At 38.0% G+C, this 27176-nt stretch overlaps 1 protein-coding gene across 1 annotated transcript in view; it reads left to right on the forward strand.

Moving 5' to 3' along the window:
• Positions 1 to 27176, forward strand: part of LOC120359561 (sodium channel protein Nach-like) — a 297616-nt gene that overhangs the window by 80021 nt on the left and 190419 nt on the right. The window contains exons 2-4 of the mRNA XM_039457532.1: positions 11411 to 11617; positions 12007 to 12172; positions 20520 to 20671. Coding sequence (XP_039313466.1) covers positions 11411 to 11617; positions 12007 to 12172; positions 20520 to 20671 — 525 coding nt within the window. The remainder of the gene's footprint in view (positions 1 to 11410; positions 11618 to 12006; positions 12173 to 20519; positions 20672 to 27176) is intronic.

Here is a 27176-nt window from a genome sequence, read left to right on the forward strand (position 1 = left end):
TATGTCGGTTTAAAGTTTTGCGGGCGACTAATACCATTTCAGTTTTGCCCCTGCGGTGTGGCTAACTTTATACCCGATTCTGCCTATGATTCTAATGGGTTTTTAATCCCCAAATGTACTATCTCTTATCATCGCCTACGCATTCTCAGAATTTCAGCTTCTAATCTGTTTTTCATCTGGCTAATCCATCCTATCAGTTAGGTTTCTTAGAAGATTACCTATTAATTCTTGCGCGACAGGTGTTTAGCATCGAGGGGGTCAATCGTCCGCGTTTCAACGCTTGCTTCCGGCGAAACCGGCCCGTGTCAAGCATAGAGTAACCGTATTGACTCAACCGATCAAATTCTATCTTATTTGTGCGGCTAAGGTGGATTACTTGTTTGCGATCTCCGGTCACTTAGCCGCATCGATTTCGAAAGAAAAAAATTGTTACTCCGCAGAACGTAACACAAGAAGCATTAAATTGACCATTTTTGGAGAACAGTAATGGAACTAAAAAATAGTTTTGGAGATAAAAAATATCCAATTATAATCAAGATTTTCAAAGTTGTTCTTTCTCTTTCGCATGGCAGTGCAGACATTGAGAGAGGTTTTTCGGAATCTGGTCGTATCTTAACAAAAGAAAAGCATCGATGTCTTTAAAAATGCTCAATGCTAGACTTGATATTAAGGATGCGATAAAAAGATACAAAAACAAACCTCAACGGGTTCCTTTTAATAAGGAGTTAGTAATTGCCACAGAATCGTCAAAACAGAAATATATGATTTTTCTCAAAGAGGAACAAAGAATAAAGAAGGAAATAAACGATACATTGAAGAAGGTACTACAAAAAGAAAAAGAGAATTAGAAGAGGAGATGGAAAAATCGAGAAAAGAGGTTAAAGGTGCTAGAAGAGGATTTGAAAGAGAGGATTTAAAAGTAGGACGGTTTCATTATTATCAATTGTTCATTTTTATATTTTGTATTGTTAAGTTCATCTCTAATTATACTGATTACTAGATTCAATTTTATTATTAGCATTAAAAGATATATAGATTTTATTTTTTATTTAAATGATAAGTAAATTCTAAAGATTAGACATCAATTGTGATAAATGTTTTGTAACAAAACTGTTTTTGTTTTTATAAATACTCATTTATCAGTATTATTATTAATATAAAAAGATACAGATTTTATTTGTTATATAAGTTATTTCCAAAAATTAGACATGATAAATATAATAAAATTATGTTTCTGTTTTTATGAACTTAAATAAATTATTAGAATAATTTTCTATAAATATATATAGAATAAATATATATAGAATTTTCGTTACTAAATAAAAATGTTTTGATGAATACGTAGATTTTATTAAGTATGAATTTTAATTACACTCTTTATCCATATTTTTTTTCGCTCTTCTTTTAATTTTTTTCACTTTTCTACTTATTTTTTTCTTCGCTTGCTGTTTTTTACTCTTATTTTCATCATTAAACTCACTTTTTCCAATTTTGGCCCCCGAAGCCGGTATGAGCTTTGTCATTCTTTGCGATTTCTTATTAACCAAGTTAGATTAGCCAAAACCTATGAAACTTATAAAGCTGCCAAGCGTAATTGTAAAGCGAGTTACTTGAGGATCTCTAGCAAGATAGCATATATCTTTCTCTTTCGCACAATTTGGATGGAAAATGTCGCGTTTGCTAGACTTTGATTACAGAGTCTTTATTCTCCTATAGTGCATAATCATCTTATTTTTCATTAACAAATATTTGTTATTAATAATTTTTATTGAAGACTGAGCATTACTTAAAACCTTTTGCAAGTCACCATTTCCTTGATAACATATATCAAGGTCAAGGTCGTCAAAGGCTATTCCCCTTTTATGAATATTTACACAATTATAATAATTATAAATAACAATTAAGTCATATTTATTTCTACAGTAATTTTTCTCATAGAATCGATTAGCGCAATCAGTTTTTCTCTTTAATAATTTTAACGATTATATCTCAATTTTTAATAATTTATTTATAACAATTATTTGCAAAACTAATGTTTGTAATGTGCTTTTTACATCAATGCTTTTTCATGCTCCGGTTCTTTGCAAATATTATTTTTTAGCTATGTTTGCTGATCTGGCCGTGAGCTAGTCTATGCGGAAACTTGCTAATGTATTGTTTTGTCTACGTGCATTGTTGACACAAATGACGTCTGCCCTTTATAATTATAAACAAGTCATGAATAAGTCATAATTAATTTTTTTATTGTCCAAAGTATTAACATATCAAAAAAGTTGACTTTAGCGATTTAAAAAAGTCACTATTATTTTATTATTACAATGATTATTATTTTGAAACTCTTATTTCAACGTGCATTTTACTGTGTCTTCAATGCTCTCTCGTGTAGTCAAGGCCGTATGTGACGAATCCGTTTTATTGTAAAGAACCAAACGCACGTACAAGTACGCGTGCTATGCGTATACGTTTTTAATTATTTTTGGAAAACGGGAATGTTAAAACATAACTTCATTACACATTGTTGAATTTGTAATAAAATAAGCTTTATTTTGCATAAAAAAAAAAAAATTTCAAACAAAGTAAGTGGTGTGAGAAAATGTAAAAAAATTTTTTAAATATTTTTCTTATTACCGTTATAAAGTATTCTTCAAGTCATTTTTTTTTTTTTTTTTTTTATAACGGAGAGGAAATGCGTTACCGTGTACCCCAGGCCCCGGGGGAGGCCTGGTGGTTATGTGGGGCTCTTCCCCGCCGACGACGTGTCGGCGGGGACATACCCACTAAAACCTCTCCGGGTGTCCTGCCCTGGTCCGTGACTGGGAGGCTCCGGGAACGCGTGCAGCATACTTCCGGAGTCCCCCGGACCCGATCGGCCTGAGCCGACTCGGCGCGCCAGGTGCTTCCTGGGGTGGACGCACCTGGCCGGGCTTTAGGGCCTAGTCTGCCCTAGGTCGGGGGAAGGGGACACCTTCCCCCCCGCCTCTTCCCCTGGTGTTTCGGGGGTAAAGCCCGGGGTATCCGGCCCCCGCCGTAACCACGGGCCTCTTCGCGCCGCGCTGACGGCGGCGCGGTCCTCCCTACTACCCTAGGGGGAGAGAGAAGATCCTTCCTCTCCTCCCAACCCGGCGACGCAGTGAAGAGAAGCGACTCCGCGTTATACCGCAGGGTCGCCCCCCCCCAGACCGTCAGGTCGAATCTGCCTCGCCGGGCTTACCACCGATGTGAGGGGCCCTCCTCCCGCGGCTGCGCGTCCCGAAGGCGGGGCCGGCAGCCGCTGGGGAGGAGGGTCGCCCCCTCTCTATGTTAGCGCCGTCGCTCTCCTCCTCCCCAATCGTGGGGAGGGAGGGGGCGACGGCAACTGATCGTCCGCACCCCCCGCCGCCTTTTGGCAGACGGCCCGAAGGGCGGGGGGCGGGCCTTTTTCTTCTTCGGGGCGGTCGGGAGGGGAGCCAAGGTGGGTCACGGCCCCCGTCCCCGCTGCCCCTGTCGTCATTGTTATCGCCGGGGGGCATGCATCCCGCCGGCCTCCTTTTCCTAATAGTCTCGGCCTCTTCCTTCTGCCGCATTACTTGCTCGCAGAAGGAGGAGACCGCGACCCAAACGCTCTCCCTGCGGACAATCTGGCTGATGATGGCCCGCAGGGAGAGGTCGTCACCAATTTCTCTTCTCAGGACTCCGCGCAGCTGGACAGTGTTCCAGCGTGTGCTGCGCGGAATCCTGGTCGGCCTCACAGTGGTGGCACTGCGGCGTCGGCTCCTTCCTTATCCTGCACAGGTACTCACCGAAGCAGCCATGCCCGGTGAGCACCTGTGTCGTCCGGTAGGACAAGCCGCCCCAAGGGCGGCCCACCCATTCGTCCAAGTGGGGTAGGACGGCCTCCAAGATCCGAGATCCCGCCGCCGGCGGGACATTGGCGAGACTCTCTCGCCAAGACTTCATGGCCCGCCGGCGAGCCCTCTCTCGCAGTAGCACGGCGACCCTTGGGGTAACCACTCCCCCCTGCAGGCGGACGGCCTTCGCCCTGGCATATGACCATGCCAGGGCGTCGGCCGTGAATTCCGCCGGGGGGAGCCCCGCCAGTACTAAGGTCGCCGCGCTAGGGGCGGTGCGATAGGCGCGCACGATCCTCCGTGCCAGCCGCCGCTGCGCTGCGTGCAGCACATCCCTTATGCGTCGGCTGGCCAACGCCTCGCGAAACCAGACCGGAGCACCATACAGGGCCCCGGCCATGGCCGCGTAGGCGTATGCGCGCGTTGCACCTAAGTATTCTTCAAGCCAGTCAACTTTTAATTATAACAGTTCTTTCTATCTCTTATAGTTTCGACGATATAAGCTCTAAACAAAGAAAACCGATTTTTTTCAAGGGTTGTTTTACCCCTTAAAAGTGAGATTGGACATGTATAAAAAAATATGTTTCCTTTATTTTTATCTGTACAACATATTAAAAATCGGAGGAGGACACTTCCGTCCCTTTACTTGTTAGATTAATTTTTACACTCTAATTTTGTGCTCGTCCTTGAACATTTTATAAAAAATTTTTTTTACAAAGATAAGGGTAAATATGTACAAAAGAAGAGCAACTTTCAATGACCTTGATCTTGACATATATTATCAAGGAGATGGTCCTGAATTACTAGCAAAAATTTTAAATAAAATTCACTCCACATTAAAAAAATATTTATTGTTATCTGTGATTTCAATGAAGAGGGGCTTTGCCCCTCCCACGACTGAGCGTTCACTTTTCGCGCAAAAGACTATTTAAATAAATCTTATTTTGCTATGAAATACACATTTATATTGTTGATTTTATTTTCGTTTTATTTGTTAAGAATTTTTTAATGAACAAAGAGCACCGACTAAAACCTTTTGAAAGTTTTACAATTAGAGTAGATAATCTTGATATCAAGATAAAGGAGATCGGAGCTGAATTTCCTATAGTGCATGATTATCTCATTTTTTATTAATAAATATTGATTATTATTACGTCTACGCGTAAAAATTTCTTTTTTCTTCTACGTCATCCGAATATATAAAAATAAATTCAGCATAATGAATTTAATAATTTTCTTTAATTAGAAGCTATATTTAACTAAAAATTTAAGCAAATGCGTTACCAGTTGTAAGTCGCTTCGCAGATGCAGCTAACTCCTTGTAATTTATCTCTCTTCTTTCTTAAGTAATAAAAAATAGTAATAATAAACAAATGATAAGTTTAAGATCGTACGATGATTACGTGCACTGTTTGCTACAGCGCCATGCCCATCAAACTAAGATCACCCAAAAATTATAATTTATATTGAATTAATATTGAATGCAAAATGCAGAGGAATTTGCAGCGCGGCTCTTGCACGCTACCTTTGCGACTTGCGACATCCGCAAGCACACACGGTGCGCAATGATATGAAGTATTCAAAGGCCTTAACGCTGGAAAAATCCACGTGCCTAATTTCCAGCGAAATAGGAAACTCGTCCCCAAGGACTCCGTGCCCACAAATGACAACTATAAATGGGAACAAAATCGGAGCAACTATAAATGGGAACAAAATCAGATCAGATCAAACTCACTAATTGGTAGGAGCGCGAATCTTAGATGCCTACCAAACTCAAGATTAGTTAGTTTCGGTCATGGATGGGCTTATTGAAAGCTTGATCTTTCTTCGAGACAAACCGATACCATTTATTTCCTTCTCTTTCTCAAACTCTCTCAAAAATTCCGCACTTTCCATCCTAATAATCTTCTATCTTACAGCCTAGATGCACGCTGTCGAGCAAACACTCAAATAGTGTCTCTTTAACCATCATTCAGTCTAAACTTACTTCCTATTTCACAGCCCGGATGCGCGTTACTAATCAAACAATTAGCGTCTCCATGGCTTCCTTTACTTCTAGAAACTAAATACCTGTAAAACTCCGTTCATACCATAACTCCAAAATCACCAGTTTTCCTAACTTTTTAGACATCAATGACTTCAAAGGAATCTCATACATTAGTACAAGAGTTATTCGGAAAGTAAGGTCTAATTCTACATAGTTTCCATATATGTTTTTGGACCTTACTTTCCGAATAGCCCTCGTATATAAGAATCCAGATGAAATAATTCTTTTTCATTTTCCTTATACGGACCTCAAAGCAAACATTTTCAAATAGTGGACTCCTATATATTAACAAGGAAACACAGGGAATTTCCTTACATACGTAACTCTTGAATCTATACATGTCACTACTGCCGAGACGTAAACATTCTATTTCAAGATAGGAAATGACCCTAAGTGCACGCACCAGTAGCGTGGTTATGCATATTTCTACACTAATCGAATTTAATAAACACATTAATTGAATTGTATAAATGCAGTATAAAAGATGAAATTTCTAACTAATTTTTTAATTAGTTTTATGTTAATTCTCTTGTTATTAGTTGATGAGCTGGCGTTAGATAGTGAAGGTATGGAATGTGTGAGTAATAATTTTTTGTAATCCAAGTCTCCTTATTTATAAAATGTTAAAGAGAACAAATATTCTAGTCAAATCATGTAGACCAGTAAATAAATGTTTAACTTATATTAATTACATATTATTTTCTAAACAAGAAATTAATGTCTTACAACACCGTAATTGTTGTTATTCTTTAGTGTAGTGTCATTTTATTTTGTAGTAAACGTTTTCCTCAATGTCTGCGTTTTCATGTTAAACACAGACTGTCCTCGAAATGTTTTTGTCATCTTATGCGAGAAAAACATGCATTTAACTTTCATTGAGAACATTTTTCTTTATCTCTTATAGTTTCGATGATACACGCTTCGAAAGAAAAAACCCGATTTTCTTCAAAAGGGTGTTTCACCCTTAAAAGTGTATTAGGACACGTGTAAAAAATACGTGTCCCTTAGTTTAATCTGTACAACATATTAAAGGCACGTCGAAATCGGAGGGAGTCACTTTCGTAGCGCACAAACGCGCGGACAGGTGCGCGTACCGTGCGTATAGAGAGGTTTTTAATTATTTTTGGAAAATGGGAATGTTTTATCGTAACTCATATACCGTTGAATTCGTAATAAAATAAGTTTTATTTTGCTTATAAAAAAAATAAAAATTTTGAAAAAAATAGGTAAGTGGTGGGGGAAAGTATTGAAAAGAATTAAAAAAAAAAAATTTTCCGCTGTTATAAATTACTCTTCGAGCCATTCAACATTCATTTAAAACATTTTTTTCTATCTCTTATAGTTTCGACGGCATACGCTTCGAAAGAAAAAAACCAATTTTCTTCAAAGGGGTGTTTCACCCCCTTAGTGCGTATGGGCACGTATAAAAAAATACGTGTCCCTTATTTTTATCTGTACTACAACATATTAAAAACTCGTTTTAATCTGAGGCGGACACTTCCCTGTGTTTCCTTGTCAGATATAAACGCGTACGCGCGAGACGAACGTATCCGTGCGTCGAACATCTTCGCGCGGGCGCTCTCGATCCATCACCGTACGCTAGGCCGAGCATGTCCGTTGCGAGTATCCGACGTGTGGCGGAAATGCTGGCTCCGCTTAGCCTCCGGCCGTTACCCAACCATCCCCTCCTCTCGAGTCTCGGGTATATAGGGTGATTATTAATGACTGTTCCCACTTTTTACCATAGGAGCACGCATTTGTAATTTCTAATATAATAATATGTTAGAAATACGTATCCGTCGGTAAATCATGCTTCTATGGTAAAACGTGGAAACAGTCATTAATAATCACCCTGTATAAGCCGGGATTTCCTTGGAAGAAGCTCTCTCCGTTCTGGTCCTCCTCTACCAGGAGAAGCCCAGATCTCCACCGATATTAAGTACCTTGGTTCCTGCCAAGTAACTTGGACTGTCAAGTAACAAAACCGATTCGATCCGCTTCCCACCTGCATACTGGGCTCAAGTTTAACTTGGACCTAACCAAGCGTACTTGGTTACAGGCGCCATCCGCTTCCGCATCCCGAATCCGATGCTACCACGCGTAAGGAGGTACGGTGTTGTGTGCCTCCAAGCGCACTTAGCACGAGGTAATGACATCTGGCATATAGCAGTTTTAACCGCCTCGTGACGGGCCGCGAAACCGAGACCGAGCTACGGATTTGCGTGAACCGCATTCCGCACCGTGCCGGGCCACAAACGTATTGTTCGGCCGTAGCTGCGCGGGCTATTATAAGACCGATGATCTGTTGAAACGTCACCGCCCGTAGTTTCCGCGTAAACACGCGCTAGTTCAACGAAATCCGTTTCGCGACTCGTTGCATTGTAAATAGCCGAGTCGCGTATTTCTATTCGCGTCCAAGAGTATTGTTGACCGTTTAAATTGTCACGTCCGTCGACTGCGAATTACCGTAGCTAACGTTGATGTACTACATGGGCTGAAAAATCCTGGAATTTTTCAGTAGGTGGCGCCACTAGAAATTGAACATGATTCATTTTGAGAGGTTCATCTGTCACTAGTTTATGTGTGAAGTTTCATAATATTTCATTCATTTGTTTACAAGCTACAGGCGTTTAAGTGTCGCTACCTTCGCCTTCATAAAAAAAAAATAGAAAAACAGGAATATCGCATATTGATCAAACATTGTTTTTTGATGAAAAATACTCCTGAACAATCAATGAAATAGTTGAAGAAATGTTATCCCACATCTGCTCCTTTGAGAACAACAGTTTATTGATAGTTTAGTGAATTTAAATTGGGTCGTACAAGCACCAAAAACGCACATCGCTCTGGAAGACCAAAAAAGGCTACGAATCCGGAAATCATAAAGCAAGTGCATCGAATCGTTTTAAGTGATCGTAAAACAAAGTTAAAAAATCTGCTCAATTATTGCAATAATGCCAAACCGGCCGTTGAATCATCAACGCGCTGCTGTTTTTGGTTAGCAAACGCGGCACCCATCGCGCAGATAGCTTTTTCATATCCAAAACATTGTGCAAAATGTATCCCACCCGTCCTTTTGAGACCATTGGCATCTCAAAAGGACTGGTGGGATACATTTTGTACAATGTTTTGGATATGAAAAAGCTATCTGCGCGATGGGTGCCGCGTTTGCTAACCAAAAACAGCAGCGCGTTGATGATTCAACGGCCGGTTTGGCGTTATTGCAATAATCGAGCAGATTTTTTTCGACGTTTTGTGAAAATAGATAAAACGTGGATCCATTATCATACGCCTGAGTCCAATAGGCAGTCTGCAGAGTGGCTAAAAAGTCACAAAAATCGACCAAAGCGGCCAAAAGACCAACGCTCGGCCGGGAAGATTTTGGCCTCCGTTTTTTGGAATGCGCATGGCATAATCTTCATCGATTACCAGCAGAAGTGAAGAACAGTTACGGAAGAGTATTATGTAGCATTATTGGACAAACTGAACGACGGAATAAAGAAAAAACGGTCCCATATGGCAAAGAAAAAGATTCTGTATCATAATAAAGCACCGTTACACACATCCTTGAAAGCGATGGCCAAATTGGACCAATTACGATTCGAATTGGCTGCTCACCCGCCATATTCTCTAGACTTGGCCTCCAGCAACTATTATCTGTTCCCAAACCTCAAGCGATGGCTCCAAGAAAAGAAATTCACATCAAATGAGGAAGTTGTCGCGGAAACCATGGCGTATTTCGAAGGCTTGGACGTTTCGTACTACAGAAAGGGCATCAAAATGTTGGAAAATCGCTATACCAAGTATATCGCACTCGAAAGCAACTATGTTGAGGAATAGATATAACTTTGCTCAAAAAACGCTTGTTTTCATTAAAAATCCCGGGACTTTTCAGCCCATGTAGTATTATTGATTCCGTTCAATTTGTGTTATTGTTTCCATACTCTTATATCTTTTCTGTTGTACGATTAATTTCTTTTCTTTGTATTCACACATGAATAAAATGATTATTTCTTTTCAACCAATCATCACCGTCTAACTCTTTTTGCAACCCTTTGCCCCCTCATTTTCCGGCCGAGCACCGTCCGTATGCAAAGTGGGGTCGTTACAAGTTGTTAACAATTTTTTAATAAAGAGTAAACATTACTTCAAATCTTTTGCAAATCACTCAAGACTATTTCTTTAGGATTGATCCTGTATCACATAAGTTGAGTGAAAATTATAAAAGTAAGCAAATTCACTAGCTTTTAATTAATACAATTATAAATATTTTAGTAAATTTAGTCACTTTTGTAATTTTCATGTTGAATAATATAGAATTGACCCCCTTAATAACATACTATATGTCAAAGTCAAGGTCATCAGAAACTACTCCCCTTTTATACATATTTACCGAAAGTAGAAAAATAGGCAATGTTTCGCGATTGATATCGGGAATGTCGACATTGCAACATCACGACCGATAATTGGAACGCAAGTAATTTACTTGCAAAGAAAGAATGTATGATGATTTGGCAAAGTCGGGACGGACTAGTCTCTGATAAAAAAAAGACACAAGGTTACGAGGCGGGCTCAGTGCCTATTACTCGCTCACGTGTCGCGCTACGCTAATCACGATTTATAAAATCGTGTTTATGAAATAAAATCTACTAAGGAGACTTGAGGTAAAAAATAAGTGACAAAATGTGTTGAATAATAATTCCGTTATGTTGAGACATTCCTTTCATTATCAGATTCCCTTCAATGAGAGCTAGGGCACTATCAAGCAGTAAAAGAGAGGCAATTTGAATATCTGCTATAATCATTATCAATTCTTGTATAGTATCATAACCATTATCTTTGCTGTCACACATACAGTAGAGAAGGTTCAAGCATTAAATACCAAGAGATAACGAATCTCTGTTGATATGCACACGTAAGAGATGTAAATCCGCCCAGACAACCTTCATATAGTATACCTGGAATAATACTGGCGGTTTTATAATTTTCAAGCCTTATATCTCAAAAAGTACTTAACAAAAAAAAATTTATTGTAATGTTTTGAAACGCTCTCGAGGTCAGCTACAAAGATGTATAATAAAAAGTGTTTCTGTTTAACCATTTTATTATCATTTTTACGTGACCTTAACAATTCCATTCTAGGTCATATTAATATTATTAAGTAATGTGCTACTTAAAACCTTACAACTTTTGTACTTTTATTTTTCTTAAAAATACTTCGTAAATAAAAGTTTTAAACAAAAAACCTTATTCTCTTTATTACACGTTCTTGATCTCGAAAGTTTTTCAAATCACTGCAATAAATCATTTTTTGATTAAATATTTTAAGTTTAATTAAGTTAACTTTTCGAAATATTTTGTCAGTTTCATATTTTCTTATTTCTGTATAAAAACTAAATAAAAAAATTAATGAGATTAAAAAGATGAAAAAAATAGCCTTTTTATACTAAACACTTTGCATATTTATTTGCTACAACTCTGGTAATAAAATTGCTTGTATAATACTATATATTATAATAACAATTATTTATTATAGGATTATTTGGGCAATAGTGGTGTTTGTGGCATTAGGTTGTGCCATTTTTTTAATGAAAATGGCTTGGAATTATTATGCTATCCATCCTACTTTGACAGTTATTGAATCAACACATCATGGAATATGGAATTATCCATTTCCTGCAGTAACAGTGTGCAATATTAATCGCATATCTTATAATTTGACTAAAAAATTCGTTGATAATTTGTAAGTACTTAGAATTTTACGGCTTTGTGCTTAATATATTATACAATATTAAATCACGGTTATTTAACGCTTTACTTATAACGACATAATCCTAAATAGTAAAAGAGAAAGCCGTTTTTATTCTTTACTAGAGACCCTCTAATAAAAATCGCGACATAAAGGGACCGCTTTTGATTGGTCCAAAATGTTTGATTGAGAAATGTGAATATAGACAGAGATATGCATGTATTAAACAAAAAAATACAATATATTTCCTTCTCTATCTAATATATTTTCGTCTCTGTCTTGGAGATTGACCATATTACTACTCAGCTTACAAAAGTCGACTCGTGTCGCTACTCTTATGAAAGGGTCTCTACTCTTTACTATATTGTTTGCATATTTTGCAGGAAAATACCACCTGATGTTTCAAAAGAATATTTAGTTCAAGAAATGCGGCTAATGAACGAACTATTAATACCAGGAATATTCGGATATGATGTTCAAAAAAACCTTAGTTATTTGCAAAGTATTATTGATGATAACCATTTGTCCATACTTAATGTAATGAAACTGGTATGTACAAAAAAAACATTTATTATGCAGCATATTCCTAGCCACGGCTATCAGATAACATTTCGTGCGATCTCATATAGCCTTCACATATGATCAGTGTTTCCACTTTGAGGGAAAATTTCCCATTTCATGAAATTTTTGAACTTTTGAGGGAAAAAGAGGGAAAAGGGAAAAATGAGGGAAAATTAAACAAAATCGAGAAAATAATAAAGAACATTATTACGTCTGGCGAAAAAAATTTTTATTTTCCCGCTCCACCTGTATTAATAATAGCCTAATTAAGAATTGGACACACCCTCCGACCAATTAAATAAATCTTACATCAAAATCATAATTCAATATTGCTCATATGGCTTTTACATGCGCAACCGCTTGGCAACATTGCAGCGCCGCCCCCTCGACGCGCAACACCCGCGAGTATCTATCGACGCTAGACGAACCTCGTGCGCGCCGACCCCTCGGCTTGCGACCTCCCTCTAATATCACCAGGCTCGGCGCTTTGAAATTACATTTATCTTTCCAATTTAATATAAAATATTAGAAACGGCAAAATTTTAATTATCGAAGCGTGATTCTCTCATGGATGCTTTCTACTACAGCACCATGCAACTCAAATTAAAATCACTCTAAACTCGCGGCCAATAAAAATGCCAAAAACTTTGAATCAATTAATCTCTTACAAATAACAATAAAACTTTAACTTTTTATACATAAACCTATAGCATGTGCTTAGCACTATTGCCTTGTACACTCTCAATTACGATAATTTAAAAGGTAACACTCATAAAAAAGTTCTAAAAATTTCTCCTGTTAAAATTTGACTCCCCGTAGTAGCGACAATAGAATATTAATGTTTAACATTGCATAACGCTTCGGTACATGGTTTTCCACCGTACCATGTACGCCTAATGGAGATCCTATAAAGAAATTAATTTATATTAATTTTCTAAGCATCGAAGCGTGGTATGCGGCATCCCCGCGAATCGTGACCTCCGGGAACGTCTACAAACGCTTCGCGCGAACTATAGGCGCAAGCCGTGCGGTCGCGGAACAGGGCGGGTTTCTAAGGACAACGCGTTACAAAAAACTATCGCTCCAAATTTTCCGCGAACCTTAGGCATTGTCCCGCAACACCTTTTGCCCATATCCTTAGGCAATATATAAGGAGCCCATATATAAGGAGCAAAATCGGAGCTCCAAAATTCCGATCAATCAAGTTGGTCGAGCGAGACTCGCTGTCCGGCGATTGCCAAACTGCAGACCTCCAGGTACGATCTCAATGACGGGTGGGTTTACTTCTGACGAAGACGTTGGTCTTCAGGAGTGGCCCCGGTCAAATCGCCTTTTCCTTTTTTATCATCCTTCCTCTTTCCCTCTTATCAGAGATCCAGAGGGTTGAACCACACCAAGCATTAGATAGAGTATGGCCTCACTCGTTTCTCTGACTCCCTCGTTTTCATCCTGTCGTTGAGGAAGATTCGCTAACGCGACTCCTCGACGTCGACTCTCTCACTCCTCCCCCTGCAGCATCGAGGAAAATTTACTAACGCGACTCTTCGACGTCTTCCTTCTCTCTCACTCTCTTATCCCGTCAAAAAAGATTCGCGAACGAGACTCTTTGACGCACCTATCCTCTCTCTACCCAGTGACTCGAACTTCCTCCTAGATAATCTCTACCCTCAGAAAAAACGTTCTAACGGGTGTCCTCTCCAACCCAGAGGATTCATCTCTCCATATATTCTTATATTTTCTTCTCTTTGTCATTTACTAACTAAAATTCGTTGAAAATTGTAGATCACTAGTACTGACTTCTCTCTCGCTAACACTTTATAACTACTTTTTCGGAAAGACGGTAAAACATACAAGCACACATATTTACATATTCATATTTCCTCGTGGCAATCGCTCATAATAACTCTATCATGTTTCTCTTTAAAAAAATATAGGCAAACGCAAGGCTTACCTTGCATACGCCGGTGGCCGTAAACAGTTTTTCCGTAGACTAATGCGCGAGCTGCACGCTTCAGGAAAGTTTGACCCTTCCGTATATCCACCCCCTTGCCTAAGCCCCTTACCAGCACCGGTGGAGGTGCAGGCGGCCCTCAACATTGGGTCTCAGTTAATCCCGGACTTGGACGTAGGCGAGCTGCCGGAGGAGCCTGCCGAGAACACGAAGATCATTCGGGCCAATACTTCGAAAACCCCGCGACCCAAGCTTTTACCGGCTCAAAAAGTATCGGCATCGCGTGTAGAGAGGCCCCGACTGGCGAACCCAATATCGAGCTTTGTGCCCGCGCGAATCGCAACTCGACCCTTGCTTCTGTCATTTGCCGCAAAGAAACCGACCAAAGCAGTCAACGAGACTGCTGCAACGACTCTTAGGAAACGGCCAATAATAATAAAAAATGTCAAAATCAAATTAAGACTCACTAGAGATAAGCACGGAAAGGTTTGCCTTCACCGCGATTAAGTGCTCCGGCGATACCTAGTCAGTTATTTAATTTCATTATATTATGTCATTCGATCATATATAATAAATACATATATACAGGGTGTAACAAAACAAAGGGACCTGGAGTATACCATGAGTTAGAGGACACAAATCCAAGTCGAAAAGTCCTAAATCATTTTTTGATTTGAGCCTTTTGTTCCATGCTATATGATGTTAAAGTTAGCAAATAAGCGCCCGTCTATAGAAAGAAAACAGTGACGGACAATAGACAGGTGGAGCGGAGCTGACAAACTACGCGGCGGGAGGACAACGATGAGCAGCAAAACGGCTGTAATCAAAAACACACGCACGCACGCGCGCACGCACGCACGCACGCACGCACGCACGCACGCACGCACGCACGCACGCACGCACGCACGCACGCACGCACGCATGCACGCACACACGCACGCACGCACGCACGCACGCACGCACGCACGCACACAGACACACTCTCTCTCTCTCTTTCTCTCTCCCCCTCTCTCCACCTTGTTTAAAAAAAACCTTAAAGGTCCTAAGGTGCATAACTAAAATAAACGTTTTGATGTTATTGTAATTTATCAATTTAACGTGATTTAATTATTTATTTCCTTATAATTATAATAAATGTTTGAAGTGTGCTCCTCCTTCGATACACGTTCTTACTTTTTTCTGTACATTTTGCGTAGCTCTTCGAACTTGAACATTATTAATTCTCTGAATAGTGCGAAATACTAATTCCATCATCTCGTCAGCTGTCTCGATGTTGGAGTGTATAAATATTTTTTCTTTTATTGCTCTCCAAAGAAAAAAATCACACGGATTGTAATCCGCAGATCGAGCAAACCACGAAGTTATCGAGTTATTTATTATAATTATAAGGAAATAAATAATTAATTTACGTTGAGTTGATAAATTACAATAACACCAAAACGTTTATTTCAGTTATGCAGCTTAGGATCTTAAAGGTTTTTTGTAAACAAGGAGGAGAGAGGGGAAGAGAGAAAAAGAGTGTGTGTGTGTGTGTGTGTGTGTGTTTTTGATTACAGCCGTTTCGCTGCTCATCGTTGTTCTCCCGCCGCGTTGTTTTTCAGCTCCGCTCCGCCCGTCTATTGTCCCTCACTGCTTTCTTTCTATAGATGGGCGCTCATTCGCTAACTTTAACATGATATAGCATGGAACAGAAAGCTCAAATAAAAAAATGACTCAGGACTTTTCGACTTGGATTCGTGTCCTGTAACTTATGGTATACTCCAGGTCCCTTTGTTTTGTTACACCCTGTGTGTGTGTGTGTGTGTATATATATATATATATATATATATATATATAAATATATATTTAATTTAACTATCACACACACACACACACACACACACACACACACTACCGTTTATTTACCCCCACGCCACGCTCATCCATGCTGTACAACTAATTTCTTCTTTTATTCTTAATCAATTTTCTATTTTCTCATAATTTACTACTCTTGTTATTCACAATTCTTCCCAAAATCATTCTCATCCCTCTTTCCTCATATTATTTTATTTTGTCGTGTATCTGGGCGTGTCATAGCACGACTCAGGGACACAAATGGTGACAGATGCCCTCTTATTCATCAAAACTAATTAAAGAAAAATCCAAATCACGTTCCGGAACGCAACCGCGCAAATCCGCGGACGTAACAAACATATAGTTATTAATAAATCCCTTTTTGAGTGTATTATAATAGAAATTGGGAATAACCAATTAGGTGTCGATAGCACCGTCTGATTGGGTGAGGTTGTTATAATTCCTGTATTTCCTCACTCTACACCTGAGAGACTCGATCGATTGAACTTAAGAAGTTGGCAATCTTATTAGATATCTGTAATTCTGTGTTGTTTTGTTATCAAACATTAAAAAATTGATAAATTTTTATTTTTAAAAGATGTTTGTTTATTTTCCTGGTTTATTCTTCTTATTGTTAAAAATGCATTTTTAATCAATTTGATTGAAAGTAGACATACGAGGTGTGTTCAAAAAGTATCGCGAATTTTGAATTTTCGCGGGTTACGTATATTCGAATTTCGATCTTTTTGTGGCGTTATGTTGGTACTCATGTCTCTCACTTATGCCGACAAGCTCGGCCATTTTGAATGTTCACTTAATTGTTGACAGCTGCTTTGCTTGCACGTGTTTTGGATCGTCTTCGATTTTTACCTATTCAAAAAAATGGATCAAAGAACCTGTATCAAATTTTGTGTGAAAAACGAAATTAAGTGCGCGGATGCATTCCGAATGTTGACTGTGGCATACGGAGAAGCTACCTTGGACCGAAGCAACGTTTATCGGTGGTACAAAATGTTCTCAGAAGGCCGAGAAGATGTGAACGACGAAGAGCGTGCCGGACGCCCGAGCACTTCAACAACAGACGAAAAAATTAATGAAGTGGAGAAAATGGTATTGGCCAATCGTCGAATCACCGTTAGAGAAGTTGCTGAGGACCTAAACATATCGATTGACTCGTGCCATTCGATTTTTATCAATGATTTGGGCATGAGACGGGTCGCCGCGAAATTCGTACCAAAATTGCTCAATTGCGACCAAAAACAGCATCGCATGAACATTGCTAATGAGATGTTGGACTCTGTCCGCGACGACCCAAATTTGCTCCAGAGGGTCATAACTGGTGACGAATCGTGGGTTTATGGTTATGACGTGGAAACCAAAGCTCAATCATCTCAATGGAAGCTGCCGCACGAACCAAGACCGAAAAAAGCGCGCCAAGTTCAGTCGAATGTGAAAGTTTTGCTGACAGTTTTCTTCGATTGCAGGGGCGTGGTGCATCATGAGTTCTTGCCACAGGGTAGAACGGTCAATAAGGAATATTACCTGCAAGTTATGCGCAATTTGCGCGAAGCAATCCGCCAGAAACGCCCGGATTTGTGGAAGAACAAAAATTGGCTTTTGCACCACGATAACGCCCCTGCTCACACATCGTTGCTTGTGCGCGACTTTTTGGCCAAAAACAACACACTAATGATGCCGCAGCCACCGTATTCCCCAGATCTGGCCCCCTGTGACTTTTTCTTGTTCCCTAAACTGAAGAGGCCCATGAAAGGACGACGTTACGCTACGCTTGACGAGATAAAGACGGCATCGAAGGAGGAGCTGAACAAGATAAAAAAAAATGATTTTTTGAAGTGCTTCGAAGATTGGAAAAACCGTTGGCACAAGTGTATAATATCTCGTGGGGATTACTTTGAAGGGGACAAAATAGATATTCATGAATAAATAAATAATTTTTGAAAAAACACAAAATTCGCGATACTTTTTGAACACACCTCGTATAACCTATTTACTTTTTCTGGATTAAGCATTAACATAAGTTTAACCTGACGCCTGAAGATAACACTAAAATATAAAGAAATTATAAACAATTATAAAAAAACAAAATAAACAATTTAAATATGATTTCAAAATTTTTTTATTAAAATAAAGACTTTAGACGCAAGCTACTATTAAATAATAAAATCTCTAACATTTTTTTATGTAAGGAAAAATACGAGGAAAATTTAAAGTAGAATGTGGGAAAAAAAGGGAAATTTAAGAGGAAAAAAGAGAAATTTTAGACCACTCTAGTGGAAACAATGGTTTTAACTTACGCAGATAACATTTTGTGTGATCTCATATAGTCCTCACGTTTGATTATCATGTCATGCGTGCAAGATGATCATCACATTGCTATCACGCGTGGTGGAGGCACACACGTGCAAGGCATTACACTATCACGCGTGATGGGGACACACTTTGCATTTAAGATATATTATCACAAAATATGAAAACAGATGGAGAAATACTTTTTAAAAATTAAAAAAAATTTTTTAAATTATTTTTTACGTATCTTCAACAATTAAGACTTATATTGCTCGCACGCATGATTTTCAACAGTATAAAATCTTCTTGGAAGAATTTATGATCTTAAACAGACATAATTTGCTTAGATGAAGAAAATTTTTCTCTTCGTGTAAGTGCTGTATTGCCGTGATGACATAATTTTAATTTATTATTAAAAATCGTAATTCTATTAACATTATTTTTCAAACAAATATTCGTATCTGAGTAAATTTCTTTATGCAATTAAAAATTACAACAGCGCGCGACGAACCGCGGTATCCCGCGTATACCGGCCATATAGGCGCAAGGGATACCATTTCTGTCAGTTTCTCGAGCGACGCGATTCCGTGTCTTCTCTCTCGATCCAGCGTCGAGTGAGGAAGATGCGGTATCGAAACGCCCCCCACTACTTTCTGCCGGCACCCCGACCTCCGCCGAGCTGCTTCGAAACACGTACGTGCGCGCCTCGCGTAGCTCGCGTGTGTACGGCAGCCGAGCGTCAGCGCGGAGAGACACCATTTATGCCGGTGCGTGTACAAGAGACTGCCGCGCATCAGCGGGCAGGCGCGTCGCTTGCCACCCGCGCGCCCCCGATGAAGAAAATTTTCTTAAAATTCTAAATTTTATAATATAATTTGACCCGATGGGTCTGAGATAATAATTAATTATTTAACTAACTGATACGCGATTCAAAAATTAGTAATTTAATATTAATATTATTGATGAAAAAGTTTTTATTGACTCGAAAATAAATTAAAGTTAACGCGCTTGTTTAAAAAAATATTTTATTGAAAAATATTGTCTCATGGCGTGAGAAAAAGAAAAAAAAACTTTTTTTGAACGCCAGACGTAACAACCAAATTTTCTCTAAGGTTTTAAAACATTCTTTCCGAGGAAAATTTTATTTGAAATATATAGTACATGTAGGATGGGATCCGATAGCCGACCAACCAATCATCTTGACTTATCTAACCCAACTAACAAAAAAGTCATCGGCCGCTGTGAGTGGTGGAGTATTATCGGTCTCGTGTTCTATCGAGATCTGCCCGTACATCTAACGTATACCATGGTACAAAGTTAAAGGTATGCTCATCCGATGGTATCCTATTGCGGTAGATATAGAAAGTAGAGGGGAAAAGCACGTGACCATCAGCAGATTACGTTACATTTACGGAATATGGTTGCAAATTACTATGATAACCATGTCAAACGAAAACCCCAACGCGAATAACGAATGTTGAATTTAAGAAATATTATGGATCCCAGCTTCGGAAAAACAAATTTATTTTTAACAAATTGGCGACAATTGTACAACAAAAATACAACCGCAGAAATTACCTCGTATAGTAATTCTGAGCCTTGTTCATACACGAATATATATTCATATTCGTATATGGAATAAATAAATATGTGAACAGAATAGAAACAAAAATAAGAAAAAAAGAATGGTTAAAGTTACTAACAATAAAATATAATGCATTAATCTACACATTTCTATCGTTTTCTCTTCCTTGAATATATTTTTCCAATTTTCTTACACCACTATTTTTGAATCTACTATTTCTTTCATATATTAATTTAAATATAATAAAACATTATTTCTTATCGTTTACAATACTGCATGCTGTTTTTTGCATTATATTCTTATATTTATATTCTTTTAAATATTCATTTTATTCTGTTCTTCAAATAAACATTTCAATTAAAATATTGCAAGGAGTACTATAAGTATATTAAATAATATATTTGAATGTACCGCAAAACGATGACGCATCTTGGTGACAATTCTGATTGGTCATTCGACTGTCACGTAATTTATCGTGCGCAAAAGCATACCCTTGTCTTTTTACCATGACATATATTATATTATATCAAATAAAATTTTCCTCGAAGAAAATGTTTTGGAATGTAGCTTAACTTTATAAAATATAAAATAATTGCAAACTGTATTTGCAACCATTCAGCGGTATTACTTTTATAAAATTAATTTTAACTGTCTTTCAGATAACACAAAGTTGCAGTACTTTGTTGACGATGTGTAAATGGAAAGGCGCAATTGATCAATGTGACAAATATTTCAAACAAATTCTAACACGAGATGGTCTATGCTGCAGCTTTAATTATTATACCTTTCCAGATACAACAACACCGGACAAGTATAAATATTTTTGCAAAACTAAAGAAGAGTTTTTAAGTTTTAGAAAATATTAGGTGTATGCATTAATTTTAAAGGATTTACAAGACAAAATTTGTGCCAACAAAACGGCATTTGCGGGAAGCTTTGCTTTTTTTGCTTCCATTCGAAGAAAAGTGGTGCTGAAAGTCAACGAATGCTATCGGAAGCTTATGGTGATTATGCCATCGATTTCAACATGCGAGTACTGGTTTCGACGCTATAAAAAAGATGATTTTAACACGGAAGACAAGAAACGTCCAGGCCAGCCGAAAAAATTTGAGGATGAGAAATTGGAAGCTTTCCTCGATCAAGATCCGAGTCAAACGCAAGAAGAACTTGCAGAATCATTAAATGTTGATCAATCAACGATTTCCAGACGTTTGAAGGCTATTGGAATAATTCAAAAGCAAGGATATTAGGTGTCGTACGAATTGAAGCCAAGGGACATCGAAAGGCGCAAAATGACCTGTGAATTGTTGCTTCAAAGACACAGAAGAAAAAATTTTTTGCATCGTATCGTGTCGGGTGATAAAAAATGGATACATTACGATAATCCGAAGCGCAAAAAAATATGGTGCAGGCCAGGCAAATCATCAACATCGACAGCAAAGCCGAATATTTATGGCGCCAAATTCATACTCTGTATTTGGTGGGATCAGCTGGGTGTACTGTATTATGAGCTGCTCCAACCCAACAAAACTATCACTGGAGAACGCTACCAACAACAATTGATGCAATTGAGCCGAGCATTAAAGCAAAAAAGGCCAGATTACGCGAAAAGACGACAAAGTGATTTTCCAGCATGACAATGCTCGGTTTCATGTTGCGAAACCGGTCAAGGAAACATTGGAAACGCTTAACTGGGATGTTCTACCACACCCGCCGTACTCTCCAGATATTGCTCCTTCGGATTATCACCTATTTCGATCGATGGCTCATGGCCTGACAGAGCAGCGCTTCCATTATTATAAAAATATCAAAAAATAGATTGATTCGTGGATAGCTTCTAAAGATGTATCATTTTTTCGACGTGGAATCCATCTATTACCAAAAAGATGGAAAAAAGTAGTGGCTAGGGATGGGAAATATTTTGAATGATCAATTTAGTTACCATTTCGTCACAGTAAAGCCGAAAGTTTACCTTAAATTCCTTTAAAATTAATGCATACACCTAATATTTTAAGATTAAGAAAAAATTAAAAATAAAATAAAAAAATAGTTTCCTTAACCCTCACAACTACCGTTGTGAAAAAACGTGCAGTAACTGAGAATTAAGGAAACTATTATTTTATTTTATTCCATTTCTTTAACCCTCAATTACTGCATATTTTTTTACAACTTCATACTCTCTTGATATTTAAGTATTTATAACTTTCGAAAAAGCACCAATTAAAGCTAGAAAATTATTCTGGGAAGTCTGACCCACATGAAAAGGACCCACATAAATAAAGTTTTTAAAAGTTATAAACTGTAAAAGATATTTGACGTTAAAGGAAAGTAAATTAACAAAATTAACAAAAAATATCTTTTTCAAAAAATTAATTATACTTAATACAAATAAATATAAATACAAGATAGTGGCCTATATCAACCACAACGAATTTTAATAATAATAATTTTATAATATATAATATAATATATTTTATAATAATAATTAAAAATAATAAATTTTAATAATAACGAAATTTAATAATATCTACGGTTTGTATAAGCTGAATGCTGCATATTCATTAAACTATTTTTTCTCAACAAAATTCTTGACAGTTTTTCAAATAATGGGGATTCTATAGATGCTTTCGAGCAGAGCTGGGCAAAAATGCACATTTTAATCGATTTTCAGATTAGTTCTGCCTACTACTATTCTTCCTATCTCATCGTCTAGCGAGCGTCCAAATGCCGATCGACATTCAGGCTCGTACACACACACACGTAAACGCGCACGCAAATGTACACGCACACACATATACAGAGTGTCAAATAATTAATGATAAAACTTTCGCATATAGGTAGAATGGACCAAATTAAATCGAAAAATCTTGTACCATTTCGCAATTTTTGCAATAGTTAAATTAATAAAGATAGCCGGACTTAGTCTAACTCTCCGCCATATCCGAATGCACGGTCGAGATTGTTAGACATACGAGTTGTTTACTAACAGCAATTGCTACGCAACAATGGTGTGTAATGCTGGGCCCACGCTCTAAAACGTGAATGTCCTCCGTCATTCTTATCAAAACAAAATTTTTTAACAGCATAGAAATATGTACTTTTGTACGTATATGTGCACACGCAATATTATTTAATGTTAAGTAATATTCTAATTAATATAATATAATATTAAATTATTTAAATTAAAATTATATTAAACAATACTTCTGAAATATTAAAGCAAATATGTACTTTTTTTAAAATAAAATAAAGTTTTTATACAAAATTGAAAATAGAATATGTTAAATTTCATACCACTAAAAAAAAGTTGAATCAAAACGTTCAAAAAATTTTTGAATAAAAATTTTTGTTTATGATTAATTAATTTGTTTTGTGCAACAATAACCGCGTGGTACTCTCATTAGCCTGATATTTACTTAAAAAAGAGGATTGTAAATGTTCTATTTATTATTAATAACTTTATAATTAAAAAAAAATATTTATTGCTTCAAATTCCAATACTACACGAATATTTTTATAATATTTGTTGTAGCCATTAGCTACTTCAGTTGTCTTGCATATCCGCTTAGCAACGATCACGCCACAAGCTCTCGTTGCACGGGAAATGCAAGATTGCGGAATATACAACCGTGCAAACAGTCTAAATAGCGCACGGTTGACACCGCAGTGACCATGTATGGTCATTGTAAGGGCCCAATGCCCCACCATGACGCTATTATTGATAATTTAAATTAGGCTGCTTAATCATAGGCAGCGGGAGATTCTTATAATAAAGTACAAGCAGCAGGTACGCGCTCCGCGATAAGTTGGTCACCCGATACCTCACAACACGTTTAGTGGCCGAGTGCACGACAAGATATGCGATTCGTTCATCCCCCATTCGTTATTAGATTAAGGAAAATCATTATAATAACCTTTGGGAAGTAGAAGTATTAATTATCCAGAGAGAATGTTATTCGCCACCCCACATGTCCTCCTCGCGGGTTCTAACCCTTAAGACGGAACGAATCCCGAATATTTTATCTCGTTGTACCTGGAGGTATAACATATTCCACGAATATTAAAGTAACTCATCAAGAATATGTTATAAAGTAAACAATTTTTTTTTTTTATTACCAATAATGATTCCCTTCCCGGGATACATGGTTCTATTACATGTAACTAAAGAAACAAAAAACATAAATGTATTATAGCGCACAGAAAGCTAATATAAAAAGTCAATAATTTCTCCCCTTCCTCTCCCTTCTTCCTAATCTTCCTCCATGTCTCCATCTGTTCCACCCTCTCTCTCCGCAGCCTTTCTCAGTTTCCACACTCTTCTCATCTATTCAAGTCCTTCCTTCGTTCCAGTCATTATTTCTTCTTCCGTTAACGACGTTTTTGACACGCATTCCTCCTTGATGTGATACCATGTTTCCTTCTTTTTCTTGCATACTCTGCATATTACCTCGCCTTCCTCAGCCCAGTATCTTTCTTCTCTCCATTCGTTACAGCACTTAAACCTAGCTACCATTTTTAGATTCTCCATCTTCCCTTTCTGTTCCAGTTACTTCTGTTCCAGTTCCTGTTACTTTGGTCTTACTTCCATTTTCCATTTTTTATAGTCTCTTGCTGATTTGGACTCTTCTATCATCTTCCTTCTCTCTTCTTCCTTCCTCTGTTGAAAAAGGTTTCTCCAAGCACCTACTGAGTCTTGTCCTTTGTCTTCAAGGGCTTCTCTCTCCTATCTGCTTATTCCTCCTTCTTTTAGCATTCTTTCCATTGCCTTTCCCCATCTTGTGTTTTCCCATTCTTTTTTTTCTATTTCTCTTCTACATTCTTTCAGGATTTCATTATCTGTACAATTTTTTATTTTTTCCTGGTATTTCAGTTCTCTGTAGCCTGCTTCAACACTTATCAAGTCCACTCTCGTCTCTTCTCTTACTATGTATCCCGGTGTACACTTTTCTAGTCTGGTTATCCATCTTATATATCTTTCTTGTAAAACCTCAACAGTTTTCCTTTCCTCCCATCCCCATATTTCTACTCCGTACAATAATATGCTTTTAACCAAAACATTGAACATCATCATCCTTCTCTCCCAGTCGCCACCAAATTTTCTTTCTCCAATTCCCCACACTTGTGCCATTATTGCTGCCGCTTTCTTGGTTACATTTCTGATGTGCGCTTCTTCTCTGTTATTTCTCATGAACGTGAATCCTAAATATTTAAATTCGCTTACTTCTTCAATTTCTTTTCCTTTCCATTTCCATTGTCTCCCTAATTTTCTGGTATTTCTTCTGCTGTAAACTATCATCTTCGATTTTTCTACGTTCAGGCACATCTCTTTTTCGTCAAAGTATTTCTCCAGACTTTTTAGCATTTTCTTGATTTCTCCCTCTTCTGTGGCCAGAACTGCCAGGTCATCCGCGTACGCCAGCGTGAAAATCCTCTTCCTGCCTATGTTGACTCCTCCGTTTGCTCTTTTCTTCAGGAAACTTTCTATATCCGCTATTAAGATTAGAAACAGAAGCGGACTGAGCGGACATCCTTGCCTCAGGCCTTTCTTTATCCAAAACTTTCTGGTGCATTTGTCTCCTATTTTTATCCTACAAGATGTTTCCTCGAATATTACTTCTATTAGTTCTATTAGCTTTTCCTCTATACCGTACTCACTCATTTTTTGCCATAATTTTTTTCTATTAACCTTATCAAAAACGGCCTTCAAATCTGCGAAAAAGGCGAATAGCTTACCCTTCTTTTCATTTATTGTCTTTTCCGTTGCTATTTTCAATATGTAAATGTTATCCGGGCCGCTTCTTCCCCTTCTGCAACCCGCTTGCGTTTCTGGTAATATCTTCAGCCTCTCCGTTTCTTTCCTCAGCTTTTCTTCTATTATCATGGTTAGTATCTTGTATCCTGTGTCCATAAGCGTGATTCCTCTATAGTTTTCTGCTTTTGTCCTATCACCTTTTTTGTGGAAAAATTCATCCCTCTCTCCATCCCTTAGGTATTTTCCTCTCATCACAAACCTTTTGCAAAACTTCCCTTAATTTTTCTTTCAACTTTCCATCCGCATAAATCCAGGCCTCATTTCTTATGTTGTCTTCCCCTGCCGCTTTCGCTTTTTTGAGTCTTTTAATAGCCATTTCTATTTCCTTTTCACTTATCTTGGTTCCTCCTTCTCTCCTAAATTCTTCTACACTTCCTTTTTCCTGTGTTTTTCTTTGTTCTTCCAGACTTTCTTCCCTGTTCAGGAGTTTCATGAAATGTCCGATCCACTCTTCCTCCTCTATTTCGTCGTCTGGTCTTTCTCTTTGTTGTCTTTGCTTTTTTATATATTTAAGTACTTCGTTTCTGTCTTTAATTTCCATTAGGTTTTTCTGCTCTTTTCTCTTTTCTTCTTTTTGTTTCTTCTTGCATAATTTTTTATGTTCTTGCTTTGCCTCATTGTATACTTTCCTTTCTATCTTATCCTTTAGCAATTTTTTTAATAATTTATTTAGTGCAGTTTTACTTTCTCTGCATTGCTTGTCTCACCATGTTCTCCTACCTGGTACCAGACTTCTCTTCCTGATCTTTTTTTTCTGTATCGCTTTCATTATTTCTTCCGTTAGCTCCACCCATTCCTCTCTCGCTCCTGTTGCTTCTTCTTTCCTGTCCTTCAGCCTGTCTCTATACTTCCTGCCTCCTTCTTCTGTCCAGTCTTCTATTTCTTTCTCTTCCTCCTTTTTTTCTTCTTTTCATTTCAATTGGACTCCTAAGGTTAGCTCTAGGGTCCTGTGATCCGACTCAGCTCTATCTGCCACTTTCAAGCTTTCTATTTCTTCCCAAGCTTCAGCGTTGCAGACCGCATAGTCAATCACCAAAGCGCCACGCTGACCCACGAAAGTTAGCTCTCTTTCTTCATCGCCGTGCTTGATTCCGTTCATGATTCCTAGACCTAGCTCTTCCACCTTTTCTAAGAGATCTCTTCCTTGCTTGTTCATCACTTTGTCTTTGGATTTCTTTTCCTCTTCTTCTTCCTCTCTCTCCTCTTCATTCCACGTTATTGTTCCTTTTTCTGCAATTCTGGCAAGTCTCCTCCTATTATGAGCCTTTTCCATCCCCTTCTTTCTATTTCTTCTTCCATTGCTTCCAGTTGGTTTTTCTTGCCCATTCTGTTATATATGGATATTATTTTCCACGCTTTTTTGTTTACTTCGATTTTTGTACTCATCAAGTCTCTTTTCCTCTTTTCTATATCTTTGATTGCTATTGTTTTCCTGACATCTACCTCCTGCACTTCTACCCTTTACTTTGAGCATTTCCCCTGCACTACTACCCTTTACTTTGTC

The sequence above is a fragment of the Solenopsis invicta genome, chromosome 2 (genome assembly GCF_016802725.1).
Source record: "Solenopsis invicta isolate M01_SB chromosome 2, UNIL_Sinv_3.0, whole genome shotgun sequence".
Classification (NCBI taxonomy): Eukaryota; Metazoa; Arthropoda; class Insecta; order Hymenoptera; family Formicidae; genus Solenopsis; species Solenopsis invicta.